Source organism: Cydia splendana, chromosome 10 (assembly GCF_910591565.1).
Source record: "Cydia splendana chromosome 10, ilCydSple1.2, whole genome shotgun sequence".
Taxonomy (NCBI): domain Eukaryota; kingdom Metazoa; phylum Arthropoda; class Insecta; order Lepidoptera; family Tortricidae; genus Cydia; species Cydia splendana.
Genome location: NC_085969.1, coordinates 21279270 through 21298770, shown reverse-complemented (window position 1 = coordinate 21298770; position 19501 = coordinate 21279270). Strand labels below are relative to the sequence as shown.

General features: G+C 39.7%; 2 protein-coding genes across 2 annotated transcripts in view; one reads left to right on the top strand and one right to left on the bottom strand.

The window, feature by feature from the left end:
* The window catches only part of LOC134794442 (solute carrier family 22 member 3-like), a 361574-nt gene that overhangs the window by 251444 nt on the left and 90629 nt on the right, over window positions 1–19501 (bottom strand). The window lies entirely within an intron of this gene.
* LOC134794640 (organic cation transporter protein-like) lies at window positions 7278–16066 on the top strand. The gene is made up of 6 exons (XM_063766444.1): window positions 7278–7509; window positions 12877–13093; window positions 13697–13952; window positions 14184–14807; window positions 15100–15281; window positions 15768–16066. Exons 1-6 carry the CDS (start codon window positions 7343–7345, stop codon window positions 15972–15974), a joined length of 1653 nt encoding a protein of 550 aa, XP_063622514.1. The 5' UTR covers window positions 7278–7342; the 3' UTR covers window positions 15975–16066.

Genomic DNA, 19501 nt, shown 5'->3' with positions numbered 1-19501 from the left:
CGATATCGGATCGGACAATGGGAAAACGCTCTTAGATTTACGGGAGTACATGCTATTTAAAGTGCAGTAAGTTCGTGTTCTTCTCTCACTCTCACTGAACGAAGGCATGAACGAGATAGAAGTGCGTGTCCGGGAGCACGGATATTATGTTTTTAATTTAATATTTTTGTGTACCTATTTTTAAAATAAAAAAAATAATCGCTGAGTTGTCAAGCATATATAAGTTTAGCTTTGGAGCAAAATTTCTTATAATTTTTTAAAGTGCATTTTAGACCTATGTTCGTAATTTTTTTCTATCGAGCGAAAGTCAAAAACTCAGGATTCGAATCGCTACAATCCCTAGAGAAAGGCCTCAAAATTGCTAATTATATTTATGGCAGTTGTATTGTGATCCAAAAAAGCGCTACGACTTTTTAATATCCGTTTTCTGAACCTACCGTAATTAATTCATGTTATAGAGCGGTGGTAAACCGGGTGTGTAATGATCCGTATAACAATTTTTGATATATTTTCAAAAGATATAACAACTTTTGATATAATTTTGTGGTGTATAATCACTTAACCGGTATAATGAACTTTTGATATAACAACAAAATAACTATTTTCATGGGGTATAATGTTTAATCGATATAAAAGCTATTCGATATAACGTTTACTGGATATAATGAATATTTGTTATAAGTATTTACGGTATAATGTATTCAAATGGCTGGAAGAGATCCCTTACAGGGATAAGTTCGCCTTTGTACCTTTATTTCTGTAAATATTATGTAAACCTGTGTTGTGTACAATAAAGTGATTACTACTACTACTACTACTACTACAAATGTATAAAAATACGTTGAGGTTATAATAAAAAAAATCACAGATTTCGTGCCTCACACGACTATCGAGCACATTGGAAATGAATCTACGGAATTCGAAAAAATATTGTAGCTGAGCGACGAGAAAGTCTGGATAAGGAAAAAGTTACAAAATAAAACTACAACGTTGAATGATAATTATTTTATTCTTAGACTAACACAAGTATCCTGGACATAACGCATGTGAACAAACAAATTGCAAAATTTCCACACGCGTATCCAAGTTTGAATAATTGTCGCCGTGGCGCATAAGTATAGGTACATATTTCATTTTTCGATTAATAAGCAGGATATATTAATGTTCAATGTACAAGAAAATTATTACACGGCAAATCCGTAGTCAACTCGAGAAGTGGTGATCGGCATCTTCACTCTCCCTCTCCCTCTCCCTCTCCCTCTCCCTCTCCCTCTCCCTCTCCCTCTCCCTCTCCCTCTCCCTCTCCCTCTCCCTCTCCCTCTCCCTCTCCCTCTCCCTCTCCCTCTCCCTCTCCCTCTCCCTCTCCCTCTCCCTCTCCCTCTCCCTCTCCCTCTCCCTCTCCCTCTCCCTCTCCCTCTCCCTCTCCCTCTCCCTCTCCCTCTCCCTCTCCCTCTCCCTCTCCCTCTCCCTCTCCCTCTCCCTCTCCCTCTCCCTCTCCCTCTCCCTCTCCCTCTCCCTCTCCCTCTCCCTCTCCCTCTCCCTCTCCCTCTCCCTCTCCCTCTCCCTCTCCCTCTCCCTCTCCCTCTCCCTCTCCCTCTCCCTCTCCCTCTCCCTCTCCCTCTCCCTCTCCCTCTCCCTCTCCCTCTCCCTCTCCCTCTCCCTCTCCCTCTCCCTCTCCCTCTCCCTCTCCCTCTCCCTCTCCCTCTCCCTCTCCCTCTCCCTCTCCCTCTCCCTCTCCCTCTCCCTCTCCCTCTCCCTCTCCCTCTCCCTCTCCCTCTCCCTCTCCCTCTCCCTCTCCCTCTCCCTCTCCCTCTCCCTCTCCCTCTCCCTCTCCCTCTCCCTCTCCCTCTCCCTCTCCCTCTCCCTCTCCCTCTCCCTCTCCCTCTCCCTCTCCCTCTCCCTCTCCCTCTCCCTCTCCCTCTCCCTCTCCCTCTCCCTCTCCCTCTCCCTCTCCCTCTCCCTCTCCCTCTCCCTCTCCCTCTCCCTCTCCCTCTCCCTCTCCCTCTCCCTCTCCCTCTCCCTCTCCCTCTCCCTCTCCCTCTCCCTCTCCCTCTCCCTCTCCCTCTCCCTCTCCCTCTCCCTCTCCCTCTCCCTCTCCCTCTCCCTCTCCCTCTCCCTCTCCCTCTCCCTCTCCCTCTCCCTCTCCCTCTCCCTCTCCCTCTCCCTCTCCCTCTCCCTCTCCCTCTCCCTCTCCCTCTCCCTCTCCCTCTCCCTCTCCCTCTCCCTCTCCCTCTCCCTCTCCCTCTCCCTCTCCCTCTCCCTCTCCCTCTCCCTCTCCCTCTCCCTCTCCGATTAAATTGTCGAATAGTGCGTTATCTACGCCCGTCTCAAACAGGATAGATAGGGTTAGACCAAGAAAAATCTGCAGCGATTTTGAAAGCCCACGCAGTGCAAGTGTTATTCTGCCGTCATAATCCCGATACTTCACAACAAACACCGATAACGAACTCTGCGAAACATGAAGTCATAAATGTCCTGTGAAAAATGTCGTTCTGACTTTTTGACTATTTTAAGGTTAGGCTACAGGGCAAACCCTTAACCCGATCGTCTTTGTTTTAGGCTCAAATTGTAGCTGACTAAATTGTCCAGAGCCGTTTTTCTCAAATTTTTGATATCATTCTTCGTTTCCAAATTATCGAGCACCAAAATCAAAAATTCGGAAAAAATTGAATTTTATTTTCACTATTTCGACCATAACTTTTTTTTTTTTTGACTTTCTCGAATAATTATTTTTGCACCTTACAGCTCTCGTGATTATGCGTCTTTTGAGCCTATTTTTTAATATCATATCTTCACAACTTTCCGAGATATAAGGGGATCGCACTTTTTCGTGAAATCGGACCGTATACTGGAGCGAACGAAAAGACATTTCCAATGTCAAAAGTCGGTTCTGGCGCTTCGCCGGCCGCTACCGCGGCACGCTCGCTCGCTCGCTCGGCTCGCGCGCTGTAGGGTCGCAGTTCTACCTAACACTCCTCCTCGCTTCGCTCGTCGTCGTACCTAACTGAGACCTGCCTTAAGTTCGAATACGTAGATTGTTATAATAGTAGTAAATATTACAAATTATACCAGTACTACATTATGCCAACTGAGTGTTATATGAAACATAATTATATCACATATACGTTATACGCTGTTAATGTTAGATTAGAAGTTGTTATATTACAAGTTCATTATACTTGACGATAGTTAGACTCTCTAAGAATATAGATAGATAGATAGATAGAATACTCTTTATTGGCACACCTCAGTAAAAAGATACAAAAGAAAAGTACAATTGATTAAATGTAGAGGCAGACAACAGGCGGTCTTATCGCTAAAGAGCGAATATACCATGTATTGTTATAGCAAAAGTGCATTATGTTCCTCAATCGTTATATCGACTAAATATATATAAAAAATTAACATAACTTAGGAATAAAGTAAAGGTAACATTCCATTTCCGACTTGCGGACAAACACGTACGCCTTACACTGGCTTACACTGATAAATTTCTTCGGACATATTTGCACGTGTACGATGCCTCACTATGCTACTGGGCTATGTACAACTCTAAATGTGAAATACGTGTGTTATCGACACTTTTTCTAGCACGAACTAGGTGCTAGTGACTTCAGAGTTTATCGATAGTTTATACGTTTTATAACACATTATGTGACACGTTTGAAATATTATTATATAACAATCAGGGTTCCAATGTAAAGGTAGATGGAATATTTCGTACGTTCGTATAAAAAATATTATAGGTAGCCAATTTCATTATTATATATGTATATAGTGAAATCAATGTATGTTAATGAAATAAAGTAGGTTATTCAATATCATTTATAAAAGAGCAATTTATAAGACTGGCGTTATTCATAAATGCGTTACTGGCCTGAATTAGCTATGAATCGTTTGTCTTTATCTGTCATTTTGACTTATGTATTTGCAAGAAAGGGATAAAACATAATTTGACTAAATCAGGCCCGTAAAGTTTTATGAATATATACTGTACATATTTACATAGGTACTCCAGAATAGGTAAATATGTAAAAATGTTAATGTTTAGATTATTTACCAAGAGGAATAAATTGGAACGAGTTTCCCAGTTTTAATGCATTGAGATTACTTTAATGAGATATTATGAATATTTTATTACTTTAACGAATACTTTATAATATGTTCCGTATTCGTAGACTTTTAGTGGTAGGTAGGTAATTATCGATAAAAGTATTTTCTAAGTATATTATTATTATGTCAAGCACTAACTAAAATATGATTATAACTACAGTTCTCGCTCCGTGACAACTGTATGAAAAAACTTAGGTATCATCCACAAAATGGTTCAGTATTAATCGGATTTACTGCCCGATTCGAAATTTAAGACACGTTAAATAATAGATCTAGAAACGATATGAATTAGATGTGTCAGTGTCAAAAGTGACGTTTTTGTTTGAAGAAACGTCACATTTGACACTGACATAATATATCTAATTAATATCGTTTCTAGATCTATTAATTGACGTATCTTAAAGTTCGAAAGCAGGCCTTAATATAAAAGCAGGTTCATTCCGAGATAACGATGTAATCCTCTGGCGAAAGGATTATTACTGCTTCTCCGATTACAAGATTATTGTGGCGATAAAGGCTTTACGTTAATTCTTCCTTAACCATGTTTATTTAAATTGGATTAAAGTCAGTTGGGGCTGTGGTGGAGCTCGCTAAATCGGGATAAGTAAGTCGGTCAATTAAACAATTATTTAACTATTACAAAAACACAAACATACAAAAATATGTCCATTGCTTCATGTCAGAAGCTTATTTAGAATTTGTCCCGCACATTTTATTTAATTGTCCAAACTATTCCGCGGTATTTAACACTAAAACACGCGCTCACCGCGGCTACTGGCAGGATCGCCATGTAGGGACGGGAGTTGGAGACAAGTGATAACAACGAAAGTCATAGATGAACTCCCTTTATTTGGTGTACGTTAGCCTTATATACTAGAGATTACACACATATAAACATTAGTACTTACGTGCTATACTTACAGACCGAAGATGAGATGGGCAGACACCATAGCAAAAGACATGAGGGCCTGCGACGTTTCAGTAGACGACACGTCCGATCGCGCGAAGTGGAGAGAAAAGACCAGAAAAGCAGACCCCACAATCAGATGGGAATAATAATGCTGAGAAGAGAGAGAGTGCTATACTTACACCTCTACAATTGATTAATATTGGTGAGTTATATTCATTTAGAGAAATACTCGGCGCTTAGCGGGTATTTATTCGTCCCCCTCGCTGTCGAGACCTCAGGCTACTGGTGCGCTGAGGGTAAGTCCTTCCTCCGGGAGCTGGATCGTCGCCTGCTTGAAAGGGGCCTTGACCCCCGCTCCGGTCTTTTCCTGATGTAAAGGTTGTCCATCGCAATCCAACGCGGCAACGCAGCGAGCGTTATGGGCACTATTGCGTTTTAATTAGTTTTATGTTTTATTTATGTGTTATTTTGTAGATTGCTTTTCTGGAGAACTTGTTTAGATAAAACGATTTGTGTGGAGGCGAATGTTTTGTTTTGACGACCTTTGGTGAAGGTGAGCTCTTTAGTTTAGTGTAACACGAAAGATAAGAAAATATTCAGACATAGGTAAATAAAGTAAAATGACGTTAGGCGTGTATTTTATGCTGTAATTAACGCTTATTGCCCTTATAGGGTGGTTGGCTGTCAAGTCAAATCAATTTCTCTTTTTTAGGGTTCCGTACCCAAAGGGTAAAACGGGGACGCTATTACTAAGACTCTGTATCTCACGAACTAGACAGTTGAAATTTTCACAGATGACGTATTTCTGTTGCCGCTATAACAACAAATACTAAAAACAGAATAAAATAAAGATTTAAGTGGGGCTCCCATACAACAAACGTGATTTTCGACCGAAATAAGCAACGTCAGGCGGGGTCAGTACTTGAATGGGTGACCTTTTTTTCTTTTGCCGTTTTTTGCATTATGGTACGGAACCCTTCGTGCGCGAGTCCGACTCGCACTTGCCCGGTTTTTTTCGAACTGTCGGAACGGTTCTAGCGACTATGGAGTGTATATAAAACGCACACACGACGTCACGTTCACGTTCTCTTTCTATATCTCGTTAAAATGAAATATTATATACTCACAGTCAACAACCCTATTGGACTTTAACCTTGTATTGTAACCTGTTTTTCTTGTCTGATTCGTTGTTGTATGTTTTGTTTGCGACAATAAATGACTTTTTCTTTTATTTATTTATATGATTATGGCGTACCTACCTATACTTTTATTTTTACGCGATAATTTAAAACTAAGAATATTTCGTACCTAATTAAAGTTACTTTTATTTTGATGGTTCTACTAATTTTCAATCACTATCACTACACCTTATAAAACAAAGTCACCCGCGCCGTCTTTCTGTTTGTATGTTTGTTCGCGATAAACTCAAAAACTACTGAACGGATTTTCATGCGTTTTGCACCTATCAATAGATTGATTCTTGAGGAAGGTTTAGGTGTATAATTTGTTAACCCGTGCGAAGCATAAATATAAAAATAAATCTGAATCGTATTCACGTAGCATTTTTATCGGCCTGCCAAAAGCATTTTAAACTGTTAGTCACTTTACTAAATTTAATGAATTTAGTAGTTAGAACTGTTAGAAGCAAGATTTAGACTTTGGGTTCATTTGTCAGTTTGACCATTAACTTTCTTGTCACCTTAACTAAAAAGCAAGTTCACGAAACTAATTGCAATCTTTTTATGAATAAACCGCATGGAAAATATTTATATGAGAGACTTTATGAATTACCTATGATTCATCATTGACTTAGCTGGTATCACCCTTTAATAAAAACAAGTGTTCAAACGTTGGTCACGGTAAAGACTACAGCTCCGTTCAATCTTTCATTAGCTTACGATACGCGTAGCAGTAACGGTATCCTATCGCAATCTCGAAAAATTATTCAAAAAAAATATTATGTTTGTGAAAAGAGCCTTTTGTATAGTCGGTGGTTAATATAACGGAGCGGCCAAGGTTTTCACAAACATGTAAACAAAGCCTCTATTATAATCGTCAAAGGTCAGATATTGTTGAGCACTTTGGTCACTCCGATATATCTGATGTCGACTGTTGAAGCCATTAGATTTGTGACCGTTCTGAAAATCCGTCATTTTTGGAACAAACGTTAAGTTGCGAAACAACAAACAAATGCAGGCCGGAATATTTTAAAGTCAGACGTACTGACAAGTGTATAAACCTGTCATAATCATAACTTTAGCAAGACAATGTGCCAAAAAATGTAAGCTAGTTCGCACCTTTTCAGTACAAGTCTTCGTAATGTCTGTGGATAAAAGGGAGATGAATCTGGATCGGATCCTAGTGGAAGAAATCGGTCAATGGGGGCGGTTCCAGCTCAGAGCCGTGGTGTTGTGTGCCCTGGTGGCTTTGATAGGGAGTGTGCAATGCTATGCGTATTTGTTTACTGTTGTGAAGGTCAAAACAAGGTAAGCTTAGTTTACTGATTGAGAACAATTAAATATTTAATTAAGAAAATGAAAAAAAAATAGGTGATACAAATTAGATTGTAATAAAAACTTTTACAAAAAAAAGAAAACCGACTTCAAAAAGGATAAAATAAAATATAATCCGTTTTTAAGTATATGCGTTACTAACTGATATGTTTGAAGTCGGTGCCAAGCCAAATTTGAAACATACCATGATTTTAGGGCGATCCGGTAACAATGTTTGCCATAACAAAGATTGCCTTACACGACAGCAATTATCATACTTTCTGTAGATACCTAAGAACCCACTGTCAATCCACCTTGGCGCAGTCCGTACCATGTTTGTCGGTACTAGTATAAAACCAATGCGATTGCCGATATGTTTTTTAAACAGCAATTTTTACTAATTTTCGAACTGTCCATAGTACTCAGGTGTGGGATTGGGACTGAGTTATTTCCCGCCTCTTATCCAGAGAACTTGAATTCAAAATATAAAACAATTCAAGGACCATCTAGGGCTTTAACTTTTTACCTGCATGGCAAATTTCACCAGTTTACATGGCAGTTGTTTAGCTGAAAAGGTGACAAAGAGACAGGCAGAATTACTTTCACTATTATAATACCTATTAGTACAGTTGTAATGTGATTTATAGACATAAAGCTGATTATTTTTGACCGGTATTGTTACTATTTGTCTTGGCACCGACTTCAAACATATCAGTTAGTAACGCATATACTTAAAAACGGATTATATTTTATTTTATCCTTTTTGAAGTCGGTTTTCTTTTTTTTTGTAAAAGTTTTTATTTTTCCATTTTTAATTGTAAGGCATTGTTAACAGCTTATGAGTGACGCGTGACGCATGAATGAAAATAATAATGATGCGTATCACTAAATTCGGTTTCATTCCTGTCACTACAGTGCACAAACACAAAATCCATCCTCCGCCCCGCCACTGACCCAATCCCTCAACCCCCAGATCACTGCTGTGAGACATCAACCCCTGATCACGGAACCCCTCGACCCTGAAGCCTGAACCACCAACCCTTCAACCGCCATCCATTTCCCGACTCCTCAGTAGTCTTACCATAAGTCTAACACTGACATATTAGCTTAGCGTGTGCGTAACTTACTTTCTATGCGTCTCGCTCGTACTGGCATCCTATTAGTGCGAGCGAGATGTATAGAAAGTAAGTTACGAAGACGATACCGAAGATGTAGTGTCAAACTCGTGGTAAGGTTACAGTTGTACTTCATCAAATGGGTTATTAACGGGAGGAAATGTTTGAGTTACTATAAAAAACAACGATGTCGCCATACTCGTACCTTTAAAAATTGAGGAGTTCCCTCATTTCCTTATGAATTCCGTCACCAGATTATAACCAACAATATTATGGGAACACCTTGGAGGTAACTTCGTTCAAACAAAAAAATAATTACTCAAATCGGACCACGATTCCGGAGTAATCTACACTTATAAAATCATCATCATTTATCATCAACAATCATCATCATCAGGTCCACTCCATCAAATTAGTGGTTTTTAAGAGGAAATGCTTGATTTGCTTAAGACAGTACCCAAATCACCATACATGTGCCTTTAAAAATTGAGGAGTTCCCTCAATTCTTCACGGATCCCATCATCAGAACAGCACCAGATTAATGTGGGACGCTCTTGGAGGCAGTTCCCTTCAAACAAAAAAAGAATTGCTCAAATCGGACCACGGGTCTCGGAATAATCGCTGAACGTCGTACATTTTAAGAAATCGTCATGATTATCTGCAAAACAATCATCATCATCAGGTCCACTTCATCAAATTGATGGTTTTCGAGAGAAAATGCTCGAGTTGCTTAAGAAAACACCCAAATCACCCTACATGTGCATTTAAAAATTGAGGAGTTCCCTCAATTCCTCATGGATCCCATCATCAGAACAGCACCAGATTAATGTGGGACCACCATGGAAGTACCTCCTTTCGAACAAAAAAAGAATTCCTCAAATCGGCCCATGGGTCTCGGAGTAATCGATGAACATACATAAAAAAAATTCACAGATTTCGTGCCTCACACGACTATCGAGCACATTGGAAATGAATCTACGGAATTCGAAAAAATATTGTCGCTGAGCGACGAGAAAGTCTGGATAAGGAAAAAGTTACAAAATAGAACGACAACGTTGAATGATAATTACTTTATCCTTAGACTAACACAAGTATCCTGGACATAACGCATGTGAACAAACAAATTGCAAAATTTTCACACGCGTATCCAAGTTTGAATAATTGTCGCCGTGGCGCATAAGTATAGGTACATATTTCATTTTTCGATTAATAAGCAGGATATGTTAATGTTAATGTTCAAAGTACACGAAAATTATTACACGGCAAATCCGTAGTCAACTGGAGAAGTGGTGATCGGGATGGCACTTTTTCTTTTTTATGTTTCTCTGTATAAGTCCCTCTCCCTCTCCCTCTCCCTCTCCCTCTCCCTCTCCCTCTCCCTCTCCCTCTCCCTCTCCCTCTCCCTCTCCCTCTCCCTCTCCCTCTCCCTCTCCCTCTCCCTCTCCCTCTCCCTCTCCCTCTCCCTCTCCCTCTCCCTCTCCCTCTCCCTCTCCCTCTCCCTCTCCCTCTCCCTCTCCCTCTCCCTCTCCCTCTCCCTCTCCCTCTCCCTCTCCCTCTCCCTCTCCCTCTCCCTCTCCCTCTCCCTCTCCCTCTCCCTCTCCCTCTCCCTCTCCCTCTCCCTCTCCCTCTCCCTCTCCCTCTCCCTCTCCCTCTCCCTCTCCCTCTCCCTCTCCCTCTCCCTCTCCCTCTCCCTCTCCCTCTCCCTCTCCCTCTCCCTCTCCCTCTCCCTCTCCCTCTCCCTCTCCCTCTCCCTCTCCCTCTCCCTCTCCCTCTCCCTCTCCCTCTCCCTCTCCCTCTCCCTCTCCCTCTCCCTCTCCCTCTCCCTCTCCCTCTCCGATTAAATTGTCGAATAGTGCGTTATCTACGCCCGTCTCAAACAGGATAGATAGAGTTAGACCAAGAAAAATCTGCAGCGATTTTGAAAGCCCACGCAGTGCAAGTGTTATTCTGCCGTCATAATCCCGATAATTCTCAACAAACACCGATAACGAACTCTGCGAAACATGAAGTCATAAATGTCCTGTGAAAAATGTCGTTCTGACTTTTTGACTATTTTAAGGTTAGGCTACAGGGCAAACCCTTAACCCGATCGTCTTTGTTTTAGGCTCAAATTGTAGCTGACTAAATTGTCCAGAGCCGTTTTTCTCAAATTTTTGATAGCATTCTTCGTTTCCAAATTATCGAGCACCAAAATCAAAAATTCGGAAAAAATTGAATTTTATTTTCACTCTTTCGACCATAACTTTTTTTGTTTTTGACTTTCTCGAATAATTATTTTTGCACCTTACAGCTCTCGTGATTATGCGTCTTTTGAGCCTATTTTTTAATATCATATCTTCACAACTTTCCGAGATATAAGGGGGTCGCACTTTTTCGTGAAATCGGACCGTATACTGGAGCGAACGAAAAGACATTTCCAATGTCAAAAAAACAAAAAAGCATAGCCACAACCGAATACAGAACCTCCTCCTTCTATGAAATGGAAGTCGGTTAAAAATACCGCATTCATCCTTTTAATTAAGAATTCCTGGCTCCAATTTCACCACGGTGACAGGTGCGACAATTGTAAAACATCACTGTTGCTGACGTCACAGGCATCCATGGGCTACGGTTACCGCTTACCATCGGGCGGGCCGTATTCCTGTTTGCCACCATCATTGTATTATTAAAAAAAAACTTTATTATATCGAAAAAAAAACGGATATTTCTCTTGCTAAGTTTATGACAATTGTCACAAGAAACACTACAATTGTCACGAAATTCCGACATATAACTCATTACCTGTCAAGAATTACCTACAATTCTTCTAAATCTTGACAATTGTCAGAAACTTCGCAAAAGAAATATCCGTTTTTTTTTCCGATATAATACAGTTTTTTTAAATAATACAATGATGGTGGCAAACAGGAATACGGCCCGCCCGATGGTAAGTGGTAACCGTAGCCCATGGATGCCTGTGACGTCAGCAACAGTGATTTTACAATTGTCGCACCTGTCACCGTGGTGAAATTGGGGCCTGATGTTAAGTTAGATAAAATATTCTGATACCGAGTAGGTTGTGAAAGTAGACAAGGAAGAAGGAGAGAGACAACTCTTTTTGAAACAGCTGAAGACCATTGATTATTTTTTATTCTAAGCGTAGTAACTGGACTTAAGGATGACTCACACCAGACTATTCCTTTCCTGATACAACACGCCCGGTCACTTTATTATTTTGTAGACAGCATCACGATAAGCCGAGTGCAGTTCTTTATTAGAATTACTGAATTCGTACGGAGAGAACCAGGAATTCCCGGTTCCAGTACTGTTTCTGTATCGAAAACCAATACTTAACTTTAAGCCAGTTTACTACCTATTTATTCAGATACACTGGTTCAAGATATAAATGATTCCGGGTGCATTACATTTGTTATAATTACTTTTCATATATTATAGTTTGATATATCGTTATTTTGAATAACGTAATAAATGACATACTACCGTAATACCTAATTAACGGTATACATAATGTTATTATTGGTATAATGGTCATAAGGTATCTTTACACTTCGTCTAATATACATTGTCATAATTATTACATACTCTAAAGCATATTATTTGTTATAACAAGTGACATCACATAATTATTTGTGTGGCATAATAGTTGCATGACATAAATGGGTTAGGTTAGGTTGGAATTGTGACTCCGCATAAACGAATAACAACCTAACAAAAGGTGGGTTAGGTTAGGTTAGAACTTTGGCCCTCCGTAGAATAAAATACTCTGGCAAAAAAAGTGGTTTAGGTTAGGTTTGAACTGTGGCCCCCGCAGAACGAAAACCGTGAAAAAATCGGTTAGGTTAGGTTAGAACTGCGACCTCCCTAGAATAAAATAGCTAGCAAAAGCAGTAGGGCTGCGTACTAGTTATAAAAAGTATGTAAAACTTTACATTATCAGTAAATTAAATATGACAACAAAATGTATACAATATATGTATTTATACTTGTTAAAATTGTATGAAGTATTACGTTATACAAAAATATAATATAACAAATGTCATTATAAAATATGTCTATATACTATTTGAAAATTAGATTACATTAGGCATTATATAAATGTCAGTTTAGATGAAATCACAATATAATAAAGGAAACGTATAATAAAAAATACATTATAACATATAATAATATATCAAATGACGTTATAACAAATGTATGATAGTTTTTTTATAATTATATTAAACATTACACACCCAAATGATTCCAGATGCCTCATCCCCGAATGTGTGGACACCCCCCTGTTCTCCCCGCCATGGATCCTGAACGCGGTGCCGTCGTCAGGGGACTCCTTCGACAACTGCCATCGTTTTACAACGAACATGTCACGGAACAGCGAATCCTGTTCAGCAGACTTGTTTGATAGGAACACGTCGGTGCAATGCGAGGATTATGTTTATGAGCATAAGAATTCGGCTTATTACGAGGTATTTATATTTCAAACATTTTATTCTACTCGTAATTGTTTCACGCGGCCTTTCTAGTACCGTTTTTGGACCGGTTTTTTATTCTTTAGATTTGGATAGAATTTGGTAGGTTTGAAGAGCTCCTTATTCTGTGTGGAATAAAAACGAAATCCCAATTTGTCTCAGTAAAAATGTCAGTATGTAACTTTCCGCTGAGTTGAAAGTACCTTACATTTTCGTATTTACATACGAAAAAGATACGAGAAAGATTTTTTAGGGTATACCTACCAAATTTTATCAAAAACTGGCTAATAAAATTCAACAACAAATAAAACATTGGCCCGATTATTTTCTTAGTCAGCGAATGGCAATGTCAATAGGTGATCGAGCAAATATTTTTGTTCCGTTTTTAAGGAGACAACTGTAACACCGTTAGAAAACACGTTATACTCGTAAATTTGTTTATGCTTAGTACACGACCACTGATGAATGTGAATTGAAATTATATAAACAATGAATGTTAAACAGCGGCATAGAAAACGTAACCACAGTGAAGATTTATAAATAAAGTTGATGCTCCCATTATGAAGGCAGTAGTTTTATCAACAAATTTTATTATTACAGTTTGGTCTGGCCTGCGACGACTGGCGCCCAACTTTGATCGGCTCGGCCAGGACCCTGGGCTACATGTTCTGCCTACCGATGATGGGTCTCATCTCCGACCGCTGGGGCCGGCGGCTCGCCCTCGCCCTTACCACCTTCAACTCCGTTTGGATCGGAAGTCTGGCGTATTTCTCTGGCTCCTACAACTGTTACATATCTATATCGTTTGTAGAGGCTCTGTTTGGAGCCTGTACTTTTTCCAGTGCTTATATTTTAGGTAAGACGTTTCAGTATGCATTATACATTATGCAAATTTATTCTATATTTCACATCGTCAACCAAAAATCAATAATTATGCCAGTTTTTACAAACGATTTCTTCTTGTAACTTACATTTGAACCAAATCCCGGTGCCTCTTCGAAGAGTACATGATACAGGCATGCAAAAGAGACATTTGGCTATAAAAACGTCTAAAAAGTATTTTTGACAAAATGCTTTATCATTACAGCTGTGGAATATGTGGGGCCAAAATACCGTGTAGCAACCGGTGTCACTATGAGCACTTGCCTTGCAGTAGGACAAACACTTTTGGGTGCAATAGCCTGGACGGAACCTTATTGGAGACATCTAATCCTCATGCTCTACTTGCCACAATTCATTTTCGTAATCTACTTTTGGATCGCACCGGAATCTGTTCGATGGCTGATCAGCAAAGGCCGGTATGAAGAAGCCTTAACCATCTTGAAAAAAGCTGCTAAAATGAATGGAAGTGCTTTGTCAGAAAGGACTTTGAAAGAGTTCTCGGAGTTAAAAGATGTTGTGACGAAGGAAAAAGATACAACGGAACCTTGGTTAATATGTCTAGTTTTCAGACATAAACCAATTTTATTGCGTTGTTTGGTGACACCGGTGTGGTGGATCACTTGTATTCTAATGTACTACGGTCTGACGATATCTTCTGTGGGGATATCAGGGAACAGATACATCAACTATTCAGCGTGCAACGCAATCGAGATCCCGGGGTATTGGACCGCCGTGCTGCTTTTGAACAGGATTGGGAGAAAGGCTGTGTTGGCGGCAGGATTTTTGATAAGTGGAGCCTGTCAGATTGCCTTTATATTTGTATCTGACGGTAAGCTTGAAGCAGTTGTTTATTTTCTTATATGGATTATACACAATTTTTTGATGAAGACCTAATTCACGCCTAAAAATAGTGCATAAAGGGGTGCCCCATTTATATTATCCTGTTAACATCTCTGTCTATAATCTATTCACTTTACTATTGCCAACAGTAGTGACAATAATGTTTTAAAATATCTGTATGACCCATACAAAATAATAGTAGTAAAAGAATAAATACGAAATTGACATGCCCGTTCTACGATTATGACCAAGCATTGAACTTCAATTTTTTTTTTTCCCAGGCAACTACTGGCTTTCCCTGACAGTATACCTGATCGGCAAGATGTGCGTGTCCGGCGTGATAACGTCTCTGTACGTGTACACCGCTGAACTGTATCCCACGCGGTACCGGTCCAGTCTCTTCGCGTATTCCTCCATGATTGGAAGAGTTGGGGGTATCTTAGCGCCGCTCATGCCTGGAGTTGTGAGTATCAGGACCTTCTCGGGAATGCTAGACGTTGGTGGTACATTAAATGTGCAATAGAAGTTATAGAAGAGTTTAGAGGTCTTGTGGTATAGGATGCAAACGAGCACCTTGGTGGTAACCAATTACCGCCGGCCATGAACACTTGCAACGAGAGGGGTTGCAAGTGTATTGCGTGCCGGCGATTAAAATCTGAGTACCTAGGTACGCCCTCTTCTTAAAGGTTTTAGGGTCGTATCGTTCCCGAAATACCGCCGACGGCAGTTCATTCCACAGTTTTTTTGTGTAAGACAGGAAGTTTCTAGAGAAACGCACCGTTGAGGACTGCTAACCATTTAAGTGGTGAAGAGCCAAAAGAGCGAAAAAGAAGCGGCAGGGATTAATTGATAAAGATTGAGCTTAGGCGAAGTCTAGTTGTTCTCAGTAGCTTGAAGATTTACTTATGGGTTTGCGGCAGGTCTTTTGGCTAATTTGACAATGTTTCAGGCAGCAGTGGTGTGGGTGCACCTCCCGTTCCTGGTGTTCGGCGTGATGGCGCTGGTGTCCGGCCTGCTGGTGCTGCTGGCGCCGGAGACCCTCGGCGCACCCTTACCAGACTCCATGGAGGAGGCTGCCAACCTCGGCAAGGAGTCTCCTGTGCTGCAGTGGTTGAAGACGCTAATGTTTAGGAGCAAAAGTTATACAATTAAATAATTTAGAAAGGACTATTTAGTTAGGTAATATTTAGGAAATCACAGTCTGTTGCCTCATTCAAGAAGAATTTCAATAAGTTATGAATTTGGACTCCTGATGCTGTTATCATTAGTACCTTTATTTATGTATATACAGTATGTATCAGAACGAAAGGCAAAGAAAGAGACCCATTAATGTTAAGGTCATACTGAGCAACTTTTACTATGGAACCAACCCCGAACCGCGGAAAAAAATTGGATGTTTCATACATTTTCCTGGCTTGATGTTGAAATTTCCTATGGGAGAGTCAATTTTTTTTCGGCGATTTCGGGGTTGGTCCCATAGTAAAAGTTGCTCAGTATGGCCTAAACATTAATGGGTCACTTTCTTGGCCTTTCGTTCTGATACATACTGTATTTATCTATTTATGAACTAGTTATTCGACGGTTTAGACAGAACTATAGCTATTAGGTACATTAAGTTTAGCTTTTACTTTCCAATTTAGTTTTTGCACCTCCTAATTAGTTAACATTTTCTTTTCTGCACTAGTTTACATGGAAGAGTTCGCTCTTTAGCCATAAGGCCGCCTATTTTTTACTGTCTTTATGTACTATAAGTATGTGTTCCTTTACAATTTATTTTGAGGTTGTGCAACAAAGAGGATTTGTATGTATTGATTTGTCTCTAATGAAACGTGTTTTTTTTTTACTTTTGATATTCCAACTCTTGACACTTATTTTACGTTCAATAACACAATTAGTGACTCGATGGATAGGACCAAAACTACTAAGTATTACGTATAGTTATGAAATAAGCTGTATACCTACTTATGAAAGAATCTCAGGGACCTTTCAATTAAAAGTTACGAGTATGCCCAACAATACCAAAATGTTATGATTTAGCCTAGTACCTAACATATAACCTAGGTAATAATTTACGGTAACATTCCATTTCTAACCGCAGCTGCATTACTGTCAATTTTACTATGGAAATTGACAATGACAGCGACGCGTTCAGTACCGGTAGTGCAGCTGCGGTTAGAAATGGAATGTTACCATTATAGTTATAGGTATCAAAAGTTCGTTACTGCTATCGTAACACTAATTATTTAGGCGCCCTACCAAATATCGAATATCGACTTTCGGCTCGATTCGCTATTATTAACGCCGCTCCAATATTATTGCGGCGCTATGCGACGTAAGCGCCAGCCGCCATAAGGTACCTTTTGTCGTGGAACGTCACATATCTTTACTATTTCATATCTAGTGAACTCTAATTCATTTCCCGAATCGCGGCGCCAGCCGCCATAAGGTGACTTTTGTCGTGGAACGTCACATATCTTTACTATATCGTATCTAGTTAATCTCTAATTCATTTCCCGAATCGAGCCATTTGAATCTACCCGCAGTATACTCGCAGTGTATTTCATACAGACGTATTCTTTTAATTAGATATGGTTTTTATCAAGTATGACAATTATGTACTTACGCCTTAATGACGTACTTGTACACAAATGTGATGACAATGAACTTGAAAGACGTGTAAATTTGTATTAAGATTATAATACAAATTAATATTTGAACAAAATGCACGTGAATAGAGTGTTTTCATGTTTTGTCTACATTTAGCCACGCTCTTCAAGGTAGGTAGGTCTTCAAGGTTCTTTGTAGGTCATTCCACTAAAAACTTTTTTTAAAGTACCGTTTGAATTCAGACTGCACCAGCATTACTGCAGCAGTATTGCAGAGCGATATTGCTGTCGACTACATTGCTGCCAATGTCAAAAATTAGGGCATTAAAATTGTAAATTTTAGGGGCGGAATCTTTTAAGGGTGGAATCAGGTCCATCAGTATCGAGACGCATGTTTATATGAGAAATCACTCATTGCTCCCTAAGACCAACAGAACCAGAACTGGCATCGACAATAATACTCATATATGTATAGTATAGGTAGGTATTTTTTATTTGTTTGTCCGCGCCATACTTCACGTAAAACGTAAAACTTTGCTTGAGTCAGCGTAGCGACTACCAACAGGTCGCCTTCCCACTATGTCGTAAACTCAGATAGTCGTGTGTCGTCGTCGTGGCCTGTGCATTTAATTGAAGGTGGTCACTGGTCACTTAGAACGGTAAGGCAAAGGCTCCGTCACACAGGTGCGTTTTGCAGGCGGCACGTGAGCGGGGCGCGCCGCTTTTACATATAAAATGCTCACGCCGCGCTCACACCCCGCCCGGAAAACGCGCCTGTCTGATGGAACCTTAAGAGCCAACAGGAGTGGTCATTCCTCCATACAAACGTAGTCCTCGTTTTCCTCCGTGGTTTTTGAAGCTAGAGCAATGATTTTTTCAACACAGATTAATATTGTCAATATCTGTGTCGGACCGTTTTGCTTTTTTTGATATTTTTGTTTTTTAAGGCGCTAGAGCCCTTCAAAAACGGCCAAAATGGCCTAATAGACTATGCCGCAATGAGAGGCGTGGTATTCAAAACTGATATCAATTAGCCAAAAAAGCAAAACGGTCCGACACAGATAATTTCATAATCATTTAGATTTCCAAATTTGGTTACGATTGGTTAAGTTTTGGGGGAGGAAAAAGAGGACTACGAAACCTCGATTTTTGTCATTTTTACGCAGGATTTTTCGCCTCAGCTGCAGTTGTCCCTATCGCACTAATTTTAGGGGCGGAGTCAAGTTTCTAAATACGTACACAGCCAGAAAAGTGATGGGCAATAGTCGACATTTAATGTCGATAATCTAGTGATGTAAGAAGTTATCGATAAACCGTCTTGTGTGAAAATATCTAGATCCTAAGATACAAGGGGTTTTGGGTTGAGAGTAGGGAACACATTTTTGTAGTTATGATATACAATCTATTATGAACTTTTTGATTCTAATATTTCAAATTAGAAATCAAAATCAAAAATATTTTATTGCATGGTTAAAATGGGTTAACAACATTTTTAGGTACCTACAGGCACGCTTCGTAATTGTCGAGCAATTTAGGGTCCTAGCTGAATTGGTTGTTCCATACTTACTCGTGCTCTATGGAATGTCCAATTTAGCTAGAACCCTAAATGGCTCAACAATCACGGAGCGTGACAGTACTAATGATTCATGTTCTGTATATCCTGCCCTACAATATGGCGTTAATATTTGGTTGTCATGTCTATACTTCGTTTTTAAGCATTATTAAAAAAAAAAATAGTAAATACTAATATTAACCACTAAGTACATAACTATTACAAAAAAAGCTAAATAATTATACGATTGCATGCTTAAAAAAGACACGTCACCTTCACTCTAATGCTAAACAAACGAAGAATAAGAACTAACAGCGATAAGACCGCCTGTTGCTACCTTTATCTACATTGTAAATCGGTTTTAGGGTTCCGTACCCAAAGGGTAAAACACGGGACCCTATTACTAAGATTCCGCTGTCCGTCCGTCCGTCTGTCACCAGGCTGTATCTCACGAACCGTGATAGCTAGACAGTTGAAATTTTCACAGATGATTTATTTCTGTTGCCGCTATAACAACAAATACTA